The sequence below is a fragment of the Maniola jurtina genome, chromosome 22 (genome assembly GCF_905333055.1).
Source record: "Maniola jurtina chromosome 22, ilManJurt1.1, whole genome shotgun sequence".
NCBI lineage: Eukaryota > Metazoa > Arthropoda > Insecta > Lepidoptera > Nymphalidae > Maniola > Maniola jurtina.
Genome location: NC_060050.1, coordinates 11590117 through 11607920, shown reverse-complemented (window position 1 = coordinate 11607920; position 17804 = coordinate 11590117). Strand labels below are relative to the sequence as shown.

The 17804-nt window shown below is 36.8% G+C and overlaps 3 protein-coding genes and 1 long non-coding RNA gene across 4 annotated transcripts; 2 read left to right on the top strand and 2 right to left on the bottom strand.

Annotated features, from left to right (window-relative positions):
* Positions 1–9780: 9780 nt before the first annotated feature.
* On the top strand, positions 9781–11530 carry LOC123877125. The gene is made up of 2 exons (XM_045923630.1): positions 9781–10395; positions 11060–11530. Exons 1-2 carry the CDS (start codon positions 9949–9951, stop codon positions 11528–11530), a joined length of 918 nt encoding a protein of 305 aa, XP_045779586.1. The 5' UTR covers positions 9781–9948.
* A 635-nt stretch (positions 11531–12165) lies between these two features.
* Positions 12166–12566, bottom strand: LOC123876658. Its single transcript, XR_006798390.1, has 2 exons — positions 12533–12566; positions 12166–12319 (listed from the first exon to the last, which is right to left on the bottom strand). It is a non-coding gene; the product is annotated as an uncharacterized LOC123876658 (long non-coding RNA).
* Positions 12567–12626: 60 nt separating this feature from the next.
* On the top strand, positions 12627–15459 carry LOC123876653 (protein ALP1-like). Its single transcript, XM_045922953.1, has 2 exons — positions 12627–13055; positions 14221–15459. The coding sequence occupies exons 1-2, from the start codon at positions 12703–12705 to the stop codon at positions 15095–15097; spliced, it is 1230 nt and encodes a 409-aa protein (XP_045778909.1). The 5' UTR covers positions 12627–12702; the 3' UTR covers positions 15098–15459.
* LOC123876654 lies at positions 13414–15896 on the bottom strand. The gene is made up of 2 exons (XM_045922954.1): positions 15457–15896; positions 13414–14145 (listed from the first exon to the last, which is right to left on the bottom strand). Exons 1-2 carry the CDS (start codon positions 15626–15628, stop codon positions 13469–13471), a joined length of 849 nt encoding a protein of 282 aa, XP_045778910.1. The 5' UTR covers positions 15629–15896; the 3' UTR covers positions 13414–13468.
* Between the last annotated feature and the right edge of the window lie 1908 nt (positions 15897–17804).

Here is a 17804-nt window from a genome sequence, read left to right as displayed (position 1 = left end):
CATCTTTAATGAGCAGTGCTCATTCAAAAATGGTGTCACATGAGTTCTAGGGGGGATACTAAAACAAAAACGAGATGATCTTAAAAGAAAAAAAAAGAAGATGATCATAAATAAAAGTGAGCACCTTGAAATGACTAAATATATCAAGTTGCTAACTTTTCCTTTCCTGATTGGAAACAAAATATTTGAATTGGGTTGCAAGTTATGTAGATCTAATTGTGTGGTTGTTCGTCTTGTGATTAAAATATTTATAATTCATGAATTGCAAAAAGTACACGTGAAATGGTGTTACAATATTTTTGGAAGCTGAACCAAGATGGCGTGCAGTACTAATTAAGGACTGTAAAAAAAATTGGTTGTCTGTAAAGTCGGTTTACTGACGATAGTTGAACGTGACAACAAAGGCCGATTGTGCTTCTTTGTCGCTCGTTCCGCGCTCTCGCTTGCACTTCAAGCCTTACATGGAACGCCTCAGAGCGAGGTAACGCCGCAAGAGTCATGTTTTTTCGTGCGTGCAGCCGGCTCTATCGAATTATAAAACGTTGTCACGAACGTTGTCAAAAAGAACAACTAAAAAAGATGCAAATAAATAAAGTCAGTACATTTGAAGTGGGTTGCAAGTTGTGTAGATCTTGTTGTGTCATTGTTCTTCTTTCGATTATATGACAGTAAAATATTTAAAAAAGAACTAAAAACATGTTTTAATAAATAAAAGTAAGCACATATGAATTGGGTTGCAAGTTAAGTAGATCTTATTGTGTGGTTTCTTTTTGTCTTTCTTCTGTCTTTCGATTATAATATAAAAGTAAGCACCTTGTAATGTATATAAATATATCAAGTTGCTTACTTAAAATGAAAAAATATTGTTGATTGCCATTTCGTCAAACAGCAATACAGACTGTAACCCCATACAATCTTTATTTTTAGCAGCGTCTGCCAAATGCTGAAAAATAAAATCATTAATACCTGCTCTTAAAGGTATATTATTTAATATAGAGCCTATAGTGGATTGAGCTGGTAATCTTAATCTTTTTTGCAAATATCTGTAACATCTTGGACTTAATTTATGAGTAGGTATAAAGAAAGCGCAAAAACTTTTTCATCTTTATTGTATCTAGAACCTTTAGATTTTACACCGGATAGTCTTAACTGTGAGTCTTATTATAACTTTCCGAAATTACTCAAAAGAGGATACTTTTTAATAAAGAGTTTTACTTTTATCAGAAAGTGCTCCTTTGCCTTTGACTCTTAATATCTTATGATTATGTTCGTCAATTTTATTTTCAATGTTTTATTACCCTGATGTAGCTTCTGCTTACGAGGAGTTTCTTGATTTTTATCTAAACGTACTCCAGGAATTATATCTGACTTTTTATGATGATACCCTAGACTATGATCTTTTCCGTTTCGGTGTAGTCTGTAAAGCAGACAACAAGGCATAGGTTCAGTGTTAAGGTAAAAAAACGACTTGGTAGGTGTAAATGGTATAATAACGAAAATGGATCAACTTTTACAAAACGTGGAGGAAGAACGCTAGGTTACAATTCTTGTGCAAAAATCAAAGAGAAAAAAAAAGACACTTGACAGTAGCTTAAGGGGTTGCCATGAATGAAAACGCAAAAATCCAACAATCAGGCGGTATCAAACTTGTAGCCTGTGAATTGGGCACATCCTCTGATCAGACATATCTTGATCTGACGGAATGGAACTTTTAGTCTGTAAAGCAGATACATCTTCAGGAGGCATGGGAAAAGACGGAATGAAACTTGAACATCCGCAGAAGGAAATGTAGTCTGTGAAGCAGATACCACCTCGGAACGCAGGGACTTGAGGCACAGGACTCAGTGGTTGCGAGTAATGAGTGATAGAAGTTGTTGGCTCTAAAATATAGTGTATTGTCTGAATTAAATCTGGTGGCTTCTGTTTGTCAGGAATAAGTATATTTGCCAAGGGGGTTACTAAATCAAGTAGGACTTGAAATAACAGAATATTGTTCATTCCTACTTTGTTTGTCTGACTGTGAAGTCGATGGGATACAGTCCGCTATGTTAACATCAAGGGATTTACCAGTCTGTAGAGGTGATATCTCTAGAAATTTGTCAATTTTTAAATGTACTAAACCAGTGTTTTTAGAAGACTGCAATGTACAAATTCAGCGAAGGAATTGAATCTTTGATTAATCTATGACTTACGATATACCGCGGTAAGAAATGGGATTCGCAAATCTTGACATTTTCTAATTGCGTAAGGGAATACTTACGGAAATATGGACAATTAATCAAATATGCCAATTAATTCATGTACTTGATACCATTGTTTGGGACAAAACTCATTAAATTCTTTACTTTAAAGAGTACACGATTCCAAAAGTGGAAAAAATATATTTTAATTTAAAAATCGAAGCTTGCGCAGACGTTCCATTTTGCGTGTAAAAACACTCCAAGCGTTTCACTTCAAAAACAACAAGATATATGTAGGTACCTATACGCTGGCCTATGGTCATAATATAGTCGATAAGGCGGCGCGGAACGCAAGCTAGCACACAATAAAATTAGCACGAGCCTATCCAACGCTGAATATATGTATCCAAAGGCCACCAGAACCGTTCCCGCGTATTATTCTTACTTTTATCCAAGAAAAGAACCATACCTGATAAATCTTTAACTTGAATCACCATCCAATATTCACTATTTCCTAGAGGTGTAATTAAATATAGCAATAAAAGAGGAAAATTAATACTCATATACTTTATTCCTAGTGAATAGATTCTCATTTACTCACTCAGTTTAATATCAAGAAAAAAAGAGAAACTGTATTTATTATATAAATAATTTATTATCACATTATTGCTGGTCCTAAGAGGGGCTATAGGGAAGAATCCATGCATTGTTCTATGGGCTTGACGATCATATTCATGGGGCCACTGGGCTAAGCCCGGGATTATGGCTTTGTCGGCAAGGAGGTCTGCAGTGTAAACCTGATAATCAAATGCTAAGGTCTTTATAGACGGGAAATTAAGTAGCTTAATACATTAATTTCCAGCCGAATGTTGCTTCCTATGCCACACTAATTTTGAAAGGGAAAAGCAACATTCAAACGAAAAACCCTTTCGGCTTTAGGTATTATGTACAGCCTTATGTCTAAATATTCATGCCCACAAATTAAAGGAGATGTTATTATCTATAATTCCTATTTCTATGATAGAGTAAATTTTAAAGACACACATTATGCACAGTTTTATATACAATCAATATTTATTTTCTTTTCTACATGTATTTGGATCCTAGCTGCACAGTTAGGTATTTCGTTTCATTCAAACCCATTGATTTAAGTTGTTCAATTCCATGCCCGAGCGCGGAGTAGTTAGTTAGTATTATGTAAAGTATCATAGCACCAAATAAAACTCCTAAAACCATCTCTACTAATGACCTGTTGTGAAACCCCGATTTTCGTCTTATAAAATACAAAGTGTCTAATGCATTGTCTGGATTCATTTCTAATTAAATCAGTCAACTAATTTTGTAAACTAGAGTTGTGGAGCTGGTTTCAAATAATCTAGTTGAAATAATGCAATTTTAGTACATCACCCAATATCGGATCTGTTGGCTCGAATGGACACTGTTTATTAAGACTTTACACTATTATAGTATTCATTAATTACAAAATTTTAACACATTAATTTACTACTAAAATAATATTTTTAAAGTACAACTTTCTATTTCACTAGTAATATAATTGCCCTCTACAAGCGAGCTCTCAAACTTCAATGTTGAATGTTGAATGAATGTCCTACCAGCCTCTGAGTTTTTGCCTATATCGTCTCCCCTCAACTCTCTCCATTTCTCCCAATCCTGCAGCAAAATCAATCCCAGCGAGAATACATCTGATTCGTGATTCGTTCGTCTCATGCGCATCAAAATTTCATTGGTGGGAAGAAAAAATTGCGTTTCTAAGTTCAGCCCTAAAGACTCCGCCCCAATAGTCCTGACTGGTCCACTCGCTGTCTCCTTAGCCCCCACGGTATTTTTTCCTTCGCGCACGTGTGTTTGCAATACTATATCATGTTTATTGCACTTGTAAAAGATTTCTAAAGAAAGATTTTTAGACCGTGTTAATTTTTTGTTAACTTATGGATGGACTCAAACGTAATTTAGTTTTAGGATGTATTTTTCACCCTCTTGTACGTAGTTTATTTCGTTTTAATTTTTTTTTTCCAACTATTCTCCGAATTTTAGGGTAATTTATTCTCTTTCATATAGCCGTTTTTCTTCTAAGAGCAAAAGCTTCAAAGTACTATGGTCATAAAATCGTTGATGAACGGCATGACCATCTCAACATCCCCATTTACTGTAAGTATATGAGTTCAATCCGTTCTTATACACGGAATTTATTTGCAAATTTCTAGCTGCAGTTCCTTCTGTAAATCCTGAAATTTTACTTTTTTTGCTCTTGTGTTTGTAATTTCTGTTGCTTAGTTTCTTGTAGCAGCCCAATCTTTGTTTAGTTTCTCGTACTTTGCAATATGGTGGGAATATAAAACAGTTTCGTTCTGTTAGGTGGTGTCTGGTGCTCATAAAACAAAACACGAAGTTGATAGACACCCCGTTTATTTACTGTCCACACTTGAGTCACTGAGTACTTCACTCTCTAAACTCTGGGTTCTTCAGTCCGGTGTCTTCCTCCTTCAGTCCTTCTCTGAGGTCCAACCGGCAGGCAATAACCAGGTCCGAAGTTGGTACAGATGAGACTTAATGATTGAGAATCGATTGATTTGGACGATATGTAGCATTTTGATTGACAATTATTTATTATTGATGTTCATTCGGAAATAGCAATTCAGCGATATGGTTGTGACAGTTCGTTTGTTGAATGACTCAAGTACAAATATTGTGCTTTCGTTAAATCTAAATCAACACGCCCAATGCTTCTTCAACTGTTAGCATTTTGTCCGGAATCCTTGAAGATTGCATTGTAGCTGTGTCCCTTTATGTAACATACTATTCTTTTTTTTGCTGTATTGTGACGAGTCCGTATAAGATACGCATGGTCTTCCACGTTTTCCAGAAGTCGTACATGGTGTGGAATCAGTTGTAATATCTTCCGATATTGCTAAAGTTACAGAATATTATGAGTCCGACCAATTACTGATATTTATTAAAAATCGATCCTTTTCCTGTGAAGCTTTCGTCCATAGTTTAATTAAAAGCAGGAATAATATTTCACTGATGATAAAACATGTCATCAGAGACTTGATAATTTTCTTTCAAAATTATTGATAATGTATGGGTAAAGTGGTTGAAATTCCTGGGATGTCATTAATTGATATTGTTTTTTAAGTTTTGAAACAAATTCAAAGTTTCCTATGTTTTTTTGCCAACCTATGTCTATGAGTGCGCTTTCTGAATCCAGAAAATTAGGGTCTACTCATGGCCACAGGATCCATATTTTCTAAACTTTTCTTGTGGAGGAGTGATTGTGCCATTTTAGAAGTATACTTAAGTAAATAAAATGCATTGGAGACTGGAGTAACCAATAAGAGTTTTGCGACGCTCTAGCTAGAGTGAAAAACATCATTGAGATCACAGCATTGATGCCATTTTTCAATATGACTCATTATTTGCGACAAAATTGTTTAATCTTTAAGATAGGTCCCAAATATTGCATGAAATATAGCACTCAGTTTGTTTGGATCCTCCGTTCGGACCTCAGTCATTCTCTCAGAGTCCGGTAATGCGGTTGGCGTCTCCTTGCGATAAACTTGATCCCTGAGATACTGGTTAAATTGCATCTCTCGTCTCCTCTTTGGCGTCCCTCAATTCGGCTCCGACATGAGCGATGCCAGTACTGCAACCTCTGGCCAAAGGTCTAACACGGCTTGCTATGCCATACCTCGATGATGCTCTGGAGCCTTCTGAATCCGACCCCGACCCCACTCCGCTTGGGGCTCGCTCTCCTCTCCCTCCGAAACACGTTTTTGTTTTATTTGTTCGGCAATTTGTTTGGCAATTTGTTCCCACGAGTAAAAGGGATATAAACAAGTCCATCCGGGTGGTGTCCTCTGCACCCGCATAAGTCTAAGCGTAACTCGTCACGGGTGCCGGCCGGTACTCTGACGAAGAACGCACTAGCGGCTCAACAACCCATCAGCCATGCATCTCCTCACGGTGCGCCGCCGCATGTGATTCGGAGTGATTTTTATAGAGGTTTTCTTTCTCGCAGTCCAAGCGGTTAAGCCAAGACCATCGGTACCTGGCAGGTGTAAGACATCCCGAATATGTAAGAAGACCGGATCAAAATAGAGGCATACATAAGAGAGATGTGGATTTTCAAAGTTTATAAATTTTATGTCTACAAATCGAAGTTTTGGTTGTTGTGATAACTAAAAATAAAAATTTGAATCTGTTAGACCTTAGCTTTAAAAAGTTTTCGGCCATCATTCACCGCTCCTACGCGATTACGATATTGTGGTGAGGACAGCGCAAAGACTAACCGAGCTCGCCTCAGAACTTATAACCAAATCTTCCAATTTCATTCGCTTTTGCTAGAATCAACGTTGTGAATTCTTGAGTTGAAGTTAATACGCCATTGTCTAAGTGGCTTTCTATAACCAAAACCGTTTTTCTTTTTGTAAACATCTTTGTTTTTTAAGATTTTAGCTGTAACTAAAAGATCTTGCAGTTTTGTTTTTGTACTAATATTGGTAATTTCCACTCTCGATCAGGTAAGAGTGATTATTATTTCGCTTCCTTAATCGAGTTGTAAGTGGCAAAAAAGCAATTCTTCAGGGCGAGACACCTTGCGACGATTGAACAACCCACGGTGCCAAGGATATCATCCTTAAAAGATAAACAGAAGAATCCATATTGGAAGGCATAGAAGGCAGATTGGAGCTTAGTCTTTACTGGCGACTGCCCATATGTATGTATGGTCGTTATGAAAGGAGTCTAATGGTTTCTGATTCACAATAGACGGTTAAGTTGGTCCTTGATCAGATACAGGTAATCTCAGGAGAACCTGGATTATTAATTGCTTCAATGATTTCTTTAAGAATCTTTTTTAAGAAAAAGGTTTCGATCCGATCCCTGTCAAAATAAAAAGCAATAGGTATCTTCCAGGGTGAAAAGATACCTCTCAAAATAAACACCAAAGCAACATCTGTCAAGTGTTGTAAACAATTTTTAGGACCGGGTCACGCCGAGTTTAAAGTGGATTTACTTGGTAGTCTAATGCGTATTTGAAAAAATCTATAATATTCATTACTTAATTTATATCGTGAGAGTGCAAAAACTTTTTCATCATTTGTGTACAGTGAGCTTTCATTTTTACACCAGATAATCGCAACTGTGAATGAATGAATAGTTTATTTGTTAACAGAGGATTTTTTTAAAATAGAAATTTGTACTTTACTAGATTGCAATTTTGATTTTAATTTAAAATCTTTATATTGCACTTAAAGGATGAATAGAAGAAACTAAACAAAAAAGTAGGAACAGAAATTTACATCATACAAATGCGGTCTTATCGCTAACGGTGATCTCTCCCAGACAACCTTTGAAAAAAGGTTTAACCTGTTTCTTATGGTTTCTTGAAAATATATTTATCTTTTAAAAGGTTTTTTCTTGATGTGCGTCTGTTTACGATCTATCCATTTGCTATGTCTGGTTTCTTGACTCTAGGCATATTGTACACACAGATGTAGATGGAGTATCAACACTTGTGCAACCCTCCCGTCTATCATTGCCAAGCTCATTAGAGACGTGTTTTTTTTTTTTTTTGTAATAGTATTTAAATACAAAATGCAAAATATGTATTTCCAAAATAGGTTTTCCAAAAAAATACTAATATTTATTCAAAGAGTTCATCTTTCATGTTAGGTCTATGGGACCTCATAATCATTCCACCGAATGAAAATAGTCCTTCATCAGTATGAGTTTAACTCTTATTGTGTATTTAAAAGAAACGCATTTAAAAGAAATGTTCAGATATAACCACTTTACTAGGTTGTAGCAAAGAAAATTCACTCTTTGTTTCTGAAATAATTTCCCTTGTTTTTACAGGGGTTTCTTTAGCAAATTCAATAGATATTGGACGACAAAATCTATTGGATGATAGAATTACATTCGTTACCTCAAATGGATCGAAATTTGGAGGAATATTGGGAAATAATCACACACTCACACACTCACACACACTCACACACACACACACACACACACACACACACACACATACACACTAACACTCGCTTAGTTCTGTTATAATTTATAATCTCTTTTATGTTAACTGTAATCATACTCATATATTGTAAACCCATTTGGCCTTATTTTTATATAGTTTAAAATGTAAAATTATAATAATTGTACCGCTGTTGTTTACAAATAAAGGAATAAAATAAAATAAAATAAAAAAAAATAATTGCTTAACAGCATGCCTGGAAACAAAAATTAAAAAGGTAAAAACAAGTGTTGAAATCTGACTGATTTTAATGCTAGCATTTGTTCATCTATCATGTACGTCTATGGCGCCTCATTCACTGAAATTTTCACTGAAATGCTTAAATGTTCAGATATAACCAGACTTGACGAGGTTGTAGCAAAGTTTCACTCTTTGTTTCTGAAATAATTTCCCGGGGTTTCTTTAGACATAAAATTTATATTCGTTCTCAAATGGATATGGATGGTTCAACGTAAGGTTCACGTTTAACTATCGCTAAACGAACTTAATTAATTTGCGGTTGGGTCGAGAAAACATCTTCACGCACTTAGCTTCAATCCGCCATGTTTATTGACTCGTGCGCGAGCGCGGGGAGTTCAGTCACAGTTAATTCAATGCATTTTGGACGGCTAGCGCCATCTCTCGGTAATTAGCGGTATTGCCGATATAGGATGGGTCTATGTATTGGGAATAGGATTTTGGAAATTCGAGCAGTTTTCGAGCATTTTCGCGCGACCAACAAATAATCCTGATGAGACCCAAAAGTGAATTAATTTATATTGTAACATGTCTCTTAATTAAATATCAATATTAATATTATTTATTCTTCTAACTAAAAATGTCGGAAATTGAATAAAATGAGTTGTCACACAGCCAACGAAAGAGATTTTTTTAAAGCGCCCTGTTGGTTGATTTTTTATGCTTGCATCGAGTTTGTTACATATTTTATGCTGGTCTGTAGAATTAATTATACGGAGTTTTTTAATGAGATCTTCGTTAACACCAGTGATTTCCAAGGTGCAATGGGAATTCATATAAAATGGACGGGCCTGTTGTATTACCATCATTGCTATTGCCAGTTCCTTGCCGTGGTTTATCGATATGTTATAAAAGCTTAAGCCAAAAGGGCAGGTATAATTTAACTTAGTAATTTTATTCAATTCGAACGGTATTAACCCGGCTCATCAATTCTGGACAAATCTTCAAACGGGCACACACAGAATCTCCGTTCGGAAAATCAAAGCCATCAATTCTATGGCGGGCTTCAGGATGTATCACATCAGCTGGTCCGTGGCCAAGCAGATTAATGGTTGGTTCGGCGCCGGCTGGTACGAGCGCAGGCGGAAGGGGCGGAATTTCTGGAGCTCCAACTGGTCTTCTGGAGTTCAACACCCTATTCGCTGTAACTAAAGGGGAGATATAGCATTCGTTAATATTATGATTCTCAGGGTTAATAGGCCCGAAAGACCCCGATGGTATAGCATCATCCGCGGGTTGTGGAACTGCTAAATCCGGCAAGTTAAACCGAATCTCTTCCCCGTTGACAGTAGTTGTGTTTCCAATGGCGCATCCACACATGCCGCCGGCTTATGCCGCCGGGTTTGCCGCCGACTTTCAGACCGCCTTGCCGCTGACTTTGCCGCCGGCTTTACCGGCGGCCTGCAGTCGCGGTTGCAATTTACGCAGTAGTGTTGTGACTTTCGTTGAAATTAGTCGTGTACGTAGAATCGAAAGATGTTGGACTATGATATAGTTGCGTGTATCGCAAGTGTAGTGTTGTATGTCATTATTCATAAAAAGAACCGCAAAATCAAACGAAGATATTGGGTCAGACCAAGTCTTCGAAATAGGCCTAATGTGTCCCCGATACTTGAAGATTTTAGAAGGGACGACATAAACCGAAGAAATATTCGTTCGAAATTTAACACTTTTCTAAGGATCTCTAGTGAAGAATTTGAAATATTACTGAATTTAACTGGACCCATGATATCAAAAACTGACACCCGCTGGAGAAATGCTGTGTCAGCTTCCGATCGACTAGCAATTACTTTGAGATACCTGGCTACAGGAGACTCTTATTTTTCACTCGGTACACTGTTTAAAGTGTCTCCACAAGTTATTTCTTTAATAATTCTAGATGTTTGTCAAACTTTGGTGTCTACATTATCCAATTATTTAAGGGTAAGTACAAAATATCCGTAACACATTAGGTAGTTAGAAACTGAACACCTACATTAGAAAACAAAACAGACCACATACATTCACACAGTTACGGCATGTACAAGACACAATTATAATATTTGATTTTATACTGTAGGGGAGAGTGCAATGGGTAACAGTGAATCAACTTTTTTGTAGAGCTAAATATTGCCACAATTTAACACTTTTAGAATGTGTTTTTATAATAAAGCCTGAGCAAAATCAATAAGGTACACACTGCCATAGCAATCTTAGGGCTACCTTTCTCAGGTTTATAGATATGACTATTTTTTTAAAGAAAGGATTTCCCTTTCTTTAAAAAAATAGTCATATCTGATGACGCCATGTGACTTTTGATTCATATTAAATACTTTTTACAAACTGCAGCATTACATTTTTAAAACATCAAAATATTTTGCTTTCATACTTACTTTTCCGTCGCACCCCGGTAGCGAGTCAAGGGCAATACAAAATAGAACGTAAAATGCTATATCGTGTAAATGTGCGCATTATATAGGCCGCGTTCGATCCACTGTACCCCTTGATCCACCGTTACCCACTCTCCCCTACCTGGAACTTCACACACATTTTACATACATATAACTAGAACTAAACACACAAATATCACAAACAATTTTTTTTACAGATGCCGAATACACATGGAGAATGGCTATCAGTGGCTCGAAGTTTCATGCAGAAATGGAATGTACCTAATTGCGTAGGTGCCCTCGATGGGAAACATATACGTATACTATGTCCAACTAATAGCGGTTCTGAGTTTTTTAATTATAAGTCATATTTCAGTATTGTTTTGCTAGCTTTAATCGATGCCAATTATAACTTTTTATACGTAGACATTGGATGTCAGGGCAGAATATCTGATGGTGGAGTTCTACGAAATTCAACTTTATTTGATATGATACGAGATGGAACTTTAAGTCTGCCACAAGCGATTCCATTACAAGGGAGAAATACACCTGTACCTTTTTATTTCATCGGTGACGATGCTTTCCCCATCTCACAGAATATAATAAAACCGTTTTCTGGATATCATGCAAAAGGATCACCTGAGAGGGTTTTTAATTATAGACTTCGCGTCGCGGGCGCATGGTTGTAGAAGACGCGTTTGGCATTTTATCTAATAAATTCAGAATTTTGCATTCACGCATTGGTTTACAAAATGAGAAAGCAAAAATTGTCGTGATGGCTTGTGTGCATCTGCATAATTTTATGAAGAGAAATGAAAGAACTACTGATGGAGTTTTGAACGAAATGCAACAAAATATACCGCAGATCGCTCTAAATGTAGAACCAAGTGTAATTAGAAATGAGCTAAAATGTTATTTTCTATCGGAACAAGGTCAGCTTCCTTGGCAATATCAAATATAATGTTTGAAAGAAATAAAATATGATTATTCAAATAATTGTTTTATTTAGGAATCAGAAACATGTATCAATAATTTTAAGCTTTTATTAAAATAAAATAATTTAACCGAAAATATAAACATTTATTTTAGTTTTAAGTAAAGGCATTGCGTTTTTCGTCATTTTAATATGTAACCTTATTTTAATCTATTACACTATTTTCGGTTAAATTATTTTCCAAGACTTGTAACAGACTGTCACTTGTATTGACATCTGGGCTATTTTGCATTTCATAGTCTGATTGAACAGAGTAACGGCCGGTTCACACATGTCTCCGTTTTACTGTTCCGTTTTATCGCGTACGTTTTTTTTTCGTCGATGGCGTATGTAGTTGTATGAGCGACTTCACACATGGCACGGTATTCTGTATACAGTAAAAAATATCGTTCCGTAAAAAAATGACATTCCGTTTTGTCATCGAATACTGGACGGACGGAACGGAAATATACGGATATACTGGGCAGATACTTTTCCTCCAACGCTTATCTTGCTTTTTTAAATCCTTTTCCAATAGTTTAAGAAGTTCATCAAAAGTAGACATTGACATACGAAAGTAATTGAAAAATTTCGATTCACCACCTCGTAACTGACTCATAAGTAAACTGTAAGCACCCTCTCTAGACCTTTGGGCCATAAGTGGATGCTGCCAATAACGTCGAATCTTCCTTCTCTGACGATAGTACCAATACAACACGACAGCTTCCATCCTTGTTGAATAGCGGCGGTATACTGCGAGTTTTCATCAGAAAAATTTCGCATCCAGTAATGACGGATCCGTTGAACGTTAGGCCTCCTACGCACTGGCGACCATAGACGCGGCCAGGCCGCCGCGGCTATGGTCGCCGGTGCGTAGGCAAGCGCGACATGTGGACGGCCGAAAAATTTGCAGTCGACTTCCAAGGATGTGTCAAGATGGACGTGCAGAAGATAATCACGCTAACTGTGCTTGTGTATTTACTACGAAAACGAAAACGGAAGATTTCACGTAAAAGACAGTTTTGGGTGCATCCATTACTTTGCGAGAGAAAGACTAAAGGATTATATTATACTTATTTTTTGGATTTAAAAATGTATGAGAAGAGATTCTTTAATTACATGAGAATGTCAACGAATACTTTTAACCTGTTACTGGATACAATAAAACCAAAAATTACTGGAACTGGTAACAACTATCGGAAATGCATTCCAGCAGAAGAAAAATTAGTAATAACAATAAGGTAAGCTTTTTCTTTTTTAAATACAGAATGTTTAAAAAATACGTGATATATTTTAAAGGATGTTTCGGAATGGAGTATTGTGTACAGGAAAAATAAAAATAATGTGATAGGGCCTTTTTTTTTACTTAAACTGCTAAACGGATTTTTTGTAAATTTGAATTATACAAGACTTGATTCTGAATCACCCTAAACCACCACTGTTGCGTTTTTCACAACAACCTGTATAATTCATTGACCAAGGTTTTGCCACTTTAAAAAATTTATGAACTATTGTTCAGTAGTATTCTACTTTACGACTTTGAAAAGGAGAGGAAAAGGGCTTGCTTATAACATGTTTTTAAATATTAAAAAACTGAAGTAGATAATCAAATTATTTGTATTTTCATAACTTAAAAAATGGCAATTGTGAACAATTAATCATTCAAATTGGGAAATAGGTCTATCATTTCTGAATTTTGAGAAATATCAGAATAATGAGTATGAGTATCGCTGTAATTTGAATCATCTGATATCCTGTTGGTAGTAGAATAACCTGAATAACTCGGTCGATGCGGGTCATATTCTTGGTCGTTAAGAGTATTGAAATTACTTGAATAGTTTATGCGCGCTGTTGTAGGTGTACAGTTCGGTTGGTATTTTTCTATAATTTCCATGATTTCCATTTTCGCTTTGGTCTTCATTGCAGCAGGGATTGTTTGAAATCTTTCGAGGAGGGATAAAAGAAACAATCTGTCACAATTTGAATCATTCTGTGTAGTCGCTATGGTCTTATGCAGAACTGAAATTAGAGGGTCTGTATCGGATTCTTCGTTTGGTATTTTTTTCTTCCTTTTTGTTCTAAGCGACTTTGATGCAGACTGTTGAGTCTCAAGATCAGAAGATCTTGCACTTTCATTTTCTTGACTTGCCTCTTCGAGACTATTTTCTGTTGCGTTTGTGTCCAGCACTGATTTCAAAAACAGTAATTGGTTGAAATAGGTGTATTGTGATTTACGTTTTGCAGCAGAACCACTTTTGACATCTTTAAGACGGCGCAGCTCTCTTGTGAAACAGTCTCTAAGGTTTTTCCATCTTTTTTGGAGAGTAATGCCTGTAAATCAATAAATAAATGTAGTACATATTACAAAACTAATATTATGTTTATTAATGTGAATTTTATTTTCAGGTATTTGGCTACTGGGTGTTCTTTATCTCATATAAGTCATGAATACCGTATAGGGCTTCCTACAGTATCGGAAATAGTATTTGATGTTTGTGAAGCAATATGGGAGATATTAAAACCAATTGTGATGCCACAATTGACCAGAGATAAGTGGATTCAAACGGCTGAAGGTTTTCAAAAATACGCCCAATTTCCTAATTGCATCGGAGCCATCGACGGCAAGCACATTAGAGTTATCAAACCACAACATTCGGGATCTCTTTATTACAATTACAAGAATTATTTTTCAATCGTGTTACTTGCAATATGTGATGTAAATTATAAATTTCTTTACGTAGATATTGGAGCATACGGCAAATGCAGTGATTCGTCAATTTACAAAGACTCTGTATTTTATCATAGGCTCTTAAATAATGATCTCGATATTCCGAGCAATAACCCCATCAAAGAAAATGGCCAATCAATGCCGTTCGTTTTAGTGGGTGATGAGGCGTTTTCACTATCGGAACATATGATGCGACCGTATGCTGGGAGAAACTTGAATAATGTAAAGACTAATTTTAATTATCGACTATCCCGTGCCCGCCGCTATATTGAATGTACATTTGGAATATTAGCCAATAAATGGCAGATTCTTCACCGACCCCTAAACGTCAAGAAAGAATTTGCAGTTGTGATTATAAAAGCTCTATGTGTGCTTCATAATTTTGTGCGAGAAAGAGACGGATATGATTTCAAGGACACGTTAACTGTACCAGAGGCTTTATTAGAAATACCTGCATGTTTACCTAATAGAGCAAATAGAACATCAACCGAATATCGAGATATATTCGCAAACTACTTCAGTACCGATGGTCGCTTGCCCTGGCACAATTTGTAAATATATGGGTGCTCGCCGCGAGCCGCCATTGCGCGCCGTAAACAAAATGGCGTCGAACGCACATGCGGTATGAGTAATCTTTTTAAAAAGTTATTCCAATCATTACGAAAACCTGGGAAATTTTAGCAAATAATTGTCAAAACTCATGTGCAAAGCGAAAAATAGTAGAAATAAAATAGTTATACTTTTGACAATTACCTATTTGCTAAAATTTCTTAGATTTTGAATGAACGGAACAACTTTAAAAAAAAATCACTCATGTCACATATACGTGTCGAATGCTACTACAGCACCTGCTGCGTTTATTGTAGTTCATCGCATTATTAATTTACTTAGGCATAATAAAATAAAATACTAACCAAGTTCTGCCTTTTCTTTATCTTCCATGGATTCACCGCCAAATATATCGACCACTTCAAGCCACAACTGCCGCTTAACATCTTTATTGGAGTAATCATTTGATGCTAAATCCCATAAACCTCTTCTATTTTCAACTTCAATTATGAACCTTTCCGTGTCGAAATTGGCCATTGTAAAATAATCACTCTGTAGCTAGCTACACGTCTGGTCGCCGCGGCCGATGCGGTAGCACTGATGAATTTTAATACAGAAGTGATGTTCTCGACGGCCACGATTGGTCGCTGGTCGCGTGGCATCAAATTGGACGCCGCGGCCAACGGTGGCCGCTGGTCGCTGGCCGCTAAGTGCGTAGGGGCTATAGCGATTGCCATATAAAGTCCAGAATTCACTGGCCGCCGCGGCCAGGTCGCGGCGACCATGGTCGCCAGTGCGTAGGAGGCCTTATACGGTGCCTATGTGTGAACAGAGCATAAATTTATGACGTATCCGTTAAAAACGTACCAGTAAAACGGACTCCCATGTGTGAACGGGCCGTAAGAGCGCGAAGTTGAGGGCGACGGTGACATTGCTAACGTTGTAGGTTGGCCGGTGAAGTATCCTGGACGAACATTTTGATAACGAAGAGGCTGAGTAGTATTACTAGTATCAAAATTCATCGAACCCATTCTCATTTCTGCTTCATAGATAATATTCTGGATTTGATGTTGTACTGTACACATCGTGTAATGATCCATCTTCCTCAACTTGCTACTTATATAGTCTGCAAATATAGCAGCATCATCGCGTTGCCTTGCATTAGACGTGATCTCCCTCAGTAATTGCAAAGCTTCATCAACTTCAGGTTCTCTCTCTATATTTCGCTTTCGTGAAGTCCTTGTCGAAGGTAGCGTAGTCTGGGGAGTGATATTATCTTGAGAAGACTGAAAATAAAAAGGAAATCTTATAAATAATTGCAAACAAGCTTCAATACTATATTTTGAATGTATCCTATCAGTATGTAAATATTAAATAAAAACCAAGCTTATAAACATAACATGTATGTATAGTGTATACAAATAATTATGTAAGTTTAAGCTACATTTACTCAGTAAATAATTGATATTATTTCTTTATATATTTTTTTTCATCTTACATATCATACTTCTTACTTCATACTAATATATACTAATATTATAAATGCGAAAGTGTGTTTGTTGGTTTGTCCTTGAATCACGCCGCAACAGAGCTACGGATCGACATGATTTTTTGCATGGGGATAGTTAAGGTCCTGGAGAGTGACATAGGCTACTTTTTATCCCGGAAAATCAAAGAGTTCCCGAGGGATTTTAAAAACTTAATCCACGCGAACGAAGTCGCGGGCATCAGCTAGTTGGCCATATATCACGTCCTCAAGTATTGCAAATGTCTCACCAGTAACCCTGTACACTCTTCACGAGCGCTTATTCCCGAATACTTCGCTTTCGGTAAGTGTTATGCCGACTACATAAGGTCAAAAACGAGAGTATGCTCGCCCGCGCTCCGTGGTATTATGTATTGTTACCGGGTTGTAGGTAGTAGGTATCTAAAATATTAATACTCGAAGCAAAAACTTTGTACCTACCCCTATTAACGAAAATATTGCATAATGAAATATGTATTTTAAATTTATTATGGTCGACCAACTAGTCTACTTAGGTAATTATAAGAATTTGATGGGTACTTACACTAGGTGTGTGGCTGTTCAGAGTCGGTACCGGTGCATTCTTGTCATTAAGAAATGATAACGCCTTATAAGCAAACCATTTCGGCAATTGAACATCATCCCGTCCAGATCCACTCCTTTTAGATTCTTCAAATTTGCGTTTTTCTCGAAAATAATGGCTAGATAAATTCTTCAGTTTTCTCTCAATTTCTGTTGATGCTATGTTGAACACAGAAGCAATATCCCTAACAGCATCGTTTCTTTTGTTGCGATTCTTGAAATCCATATGCCTTGGGTTCCACAATAGTTCATTTTCTTGATACTTTTCTATTAATAAAAGTACAGCACTATCATCCCAGTTAAATTCTGTCATTTTGTTATTTAAATGAATACGACAACACTACCACTCCGTATCGAAGCCGCAAGCAAACTGCCGCCGGCACCAAAAGCCGCGCGTGCCGCAGGTAAAAGATGCATGAGCCGGCGGCATGGCCGGCGGCCTGGCCGCCGGGCATGTGTGGATGCGCCATAATGGATGTCTGCATTTTTGCTTATCGCTGCAGTTTTGGGTTTTTGTACTTTTACGCCGTCGCGACGATGGTGTTTCAGATATGATTCCCATGCTTTGTACTGATAAACCGTGTGCCTGCCACATGTTGCATCTTT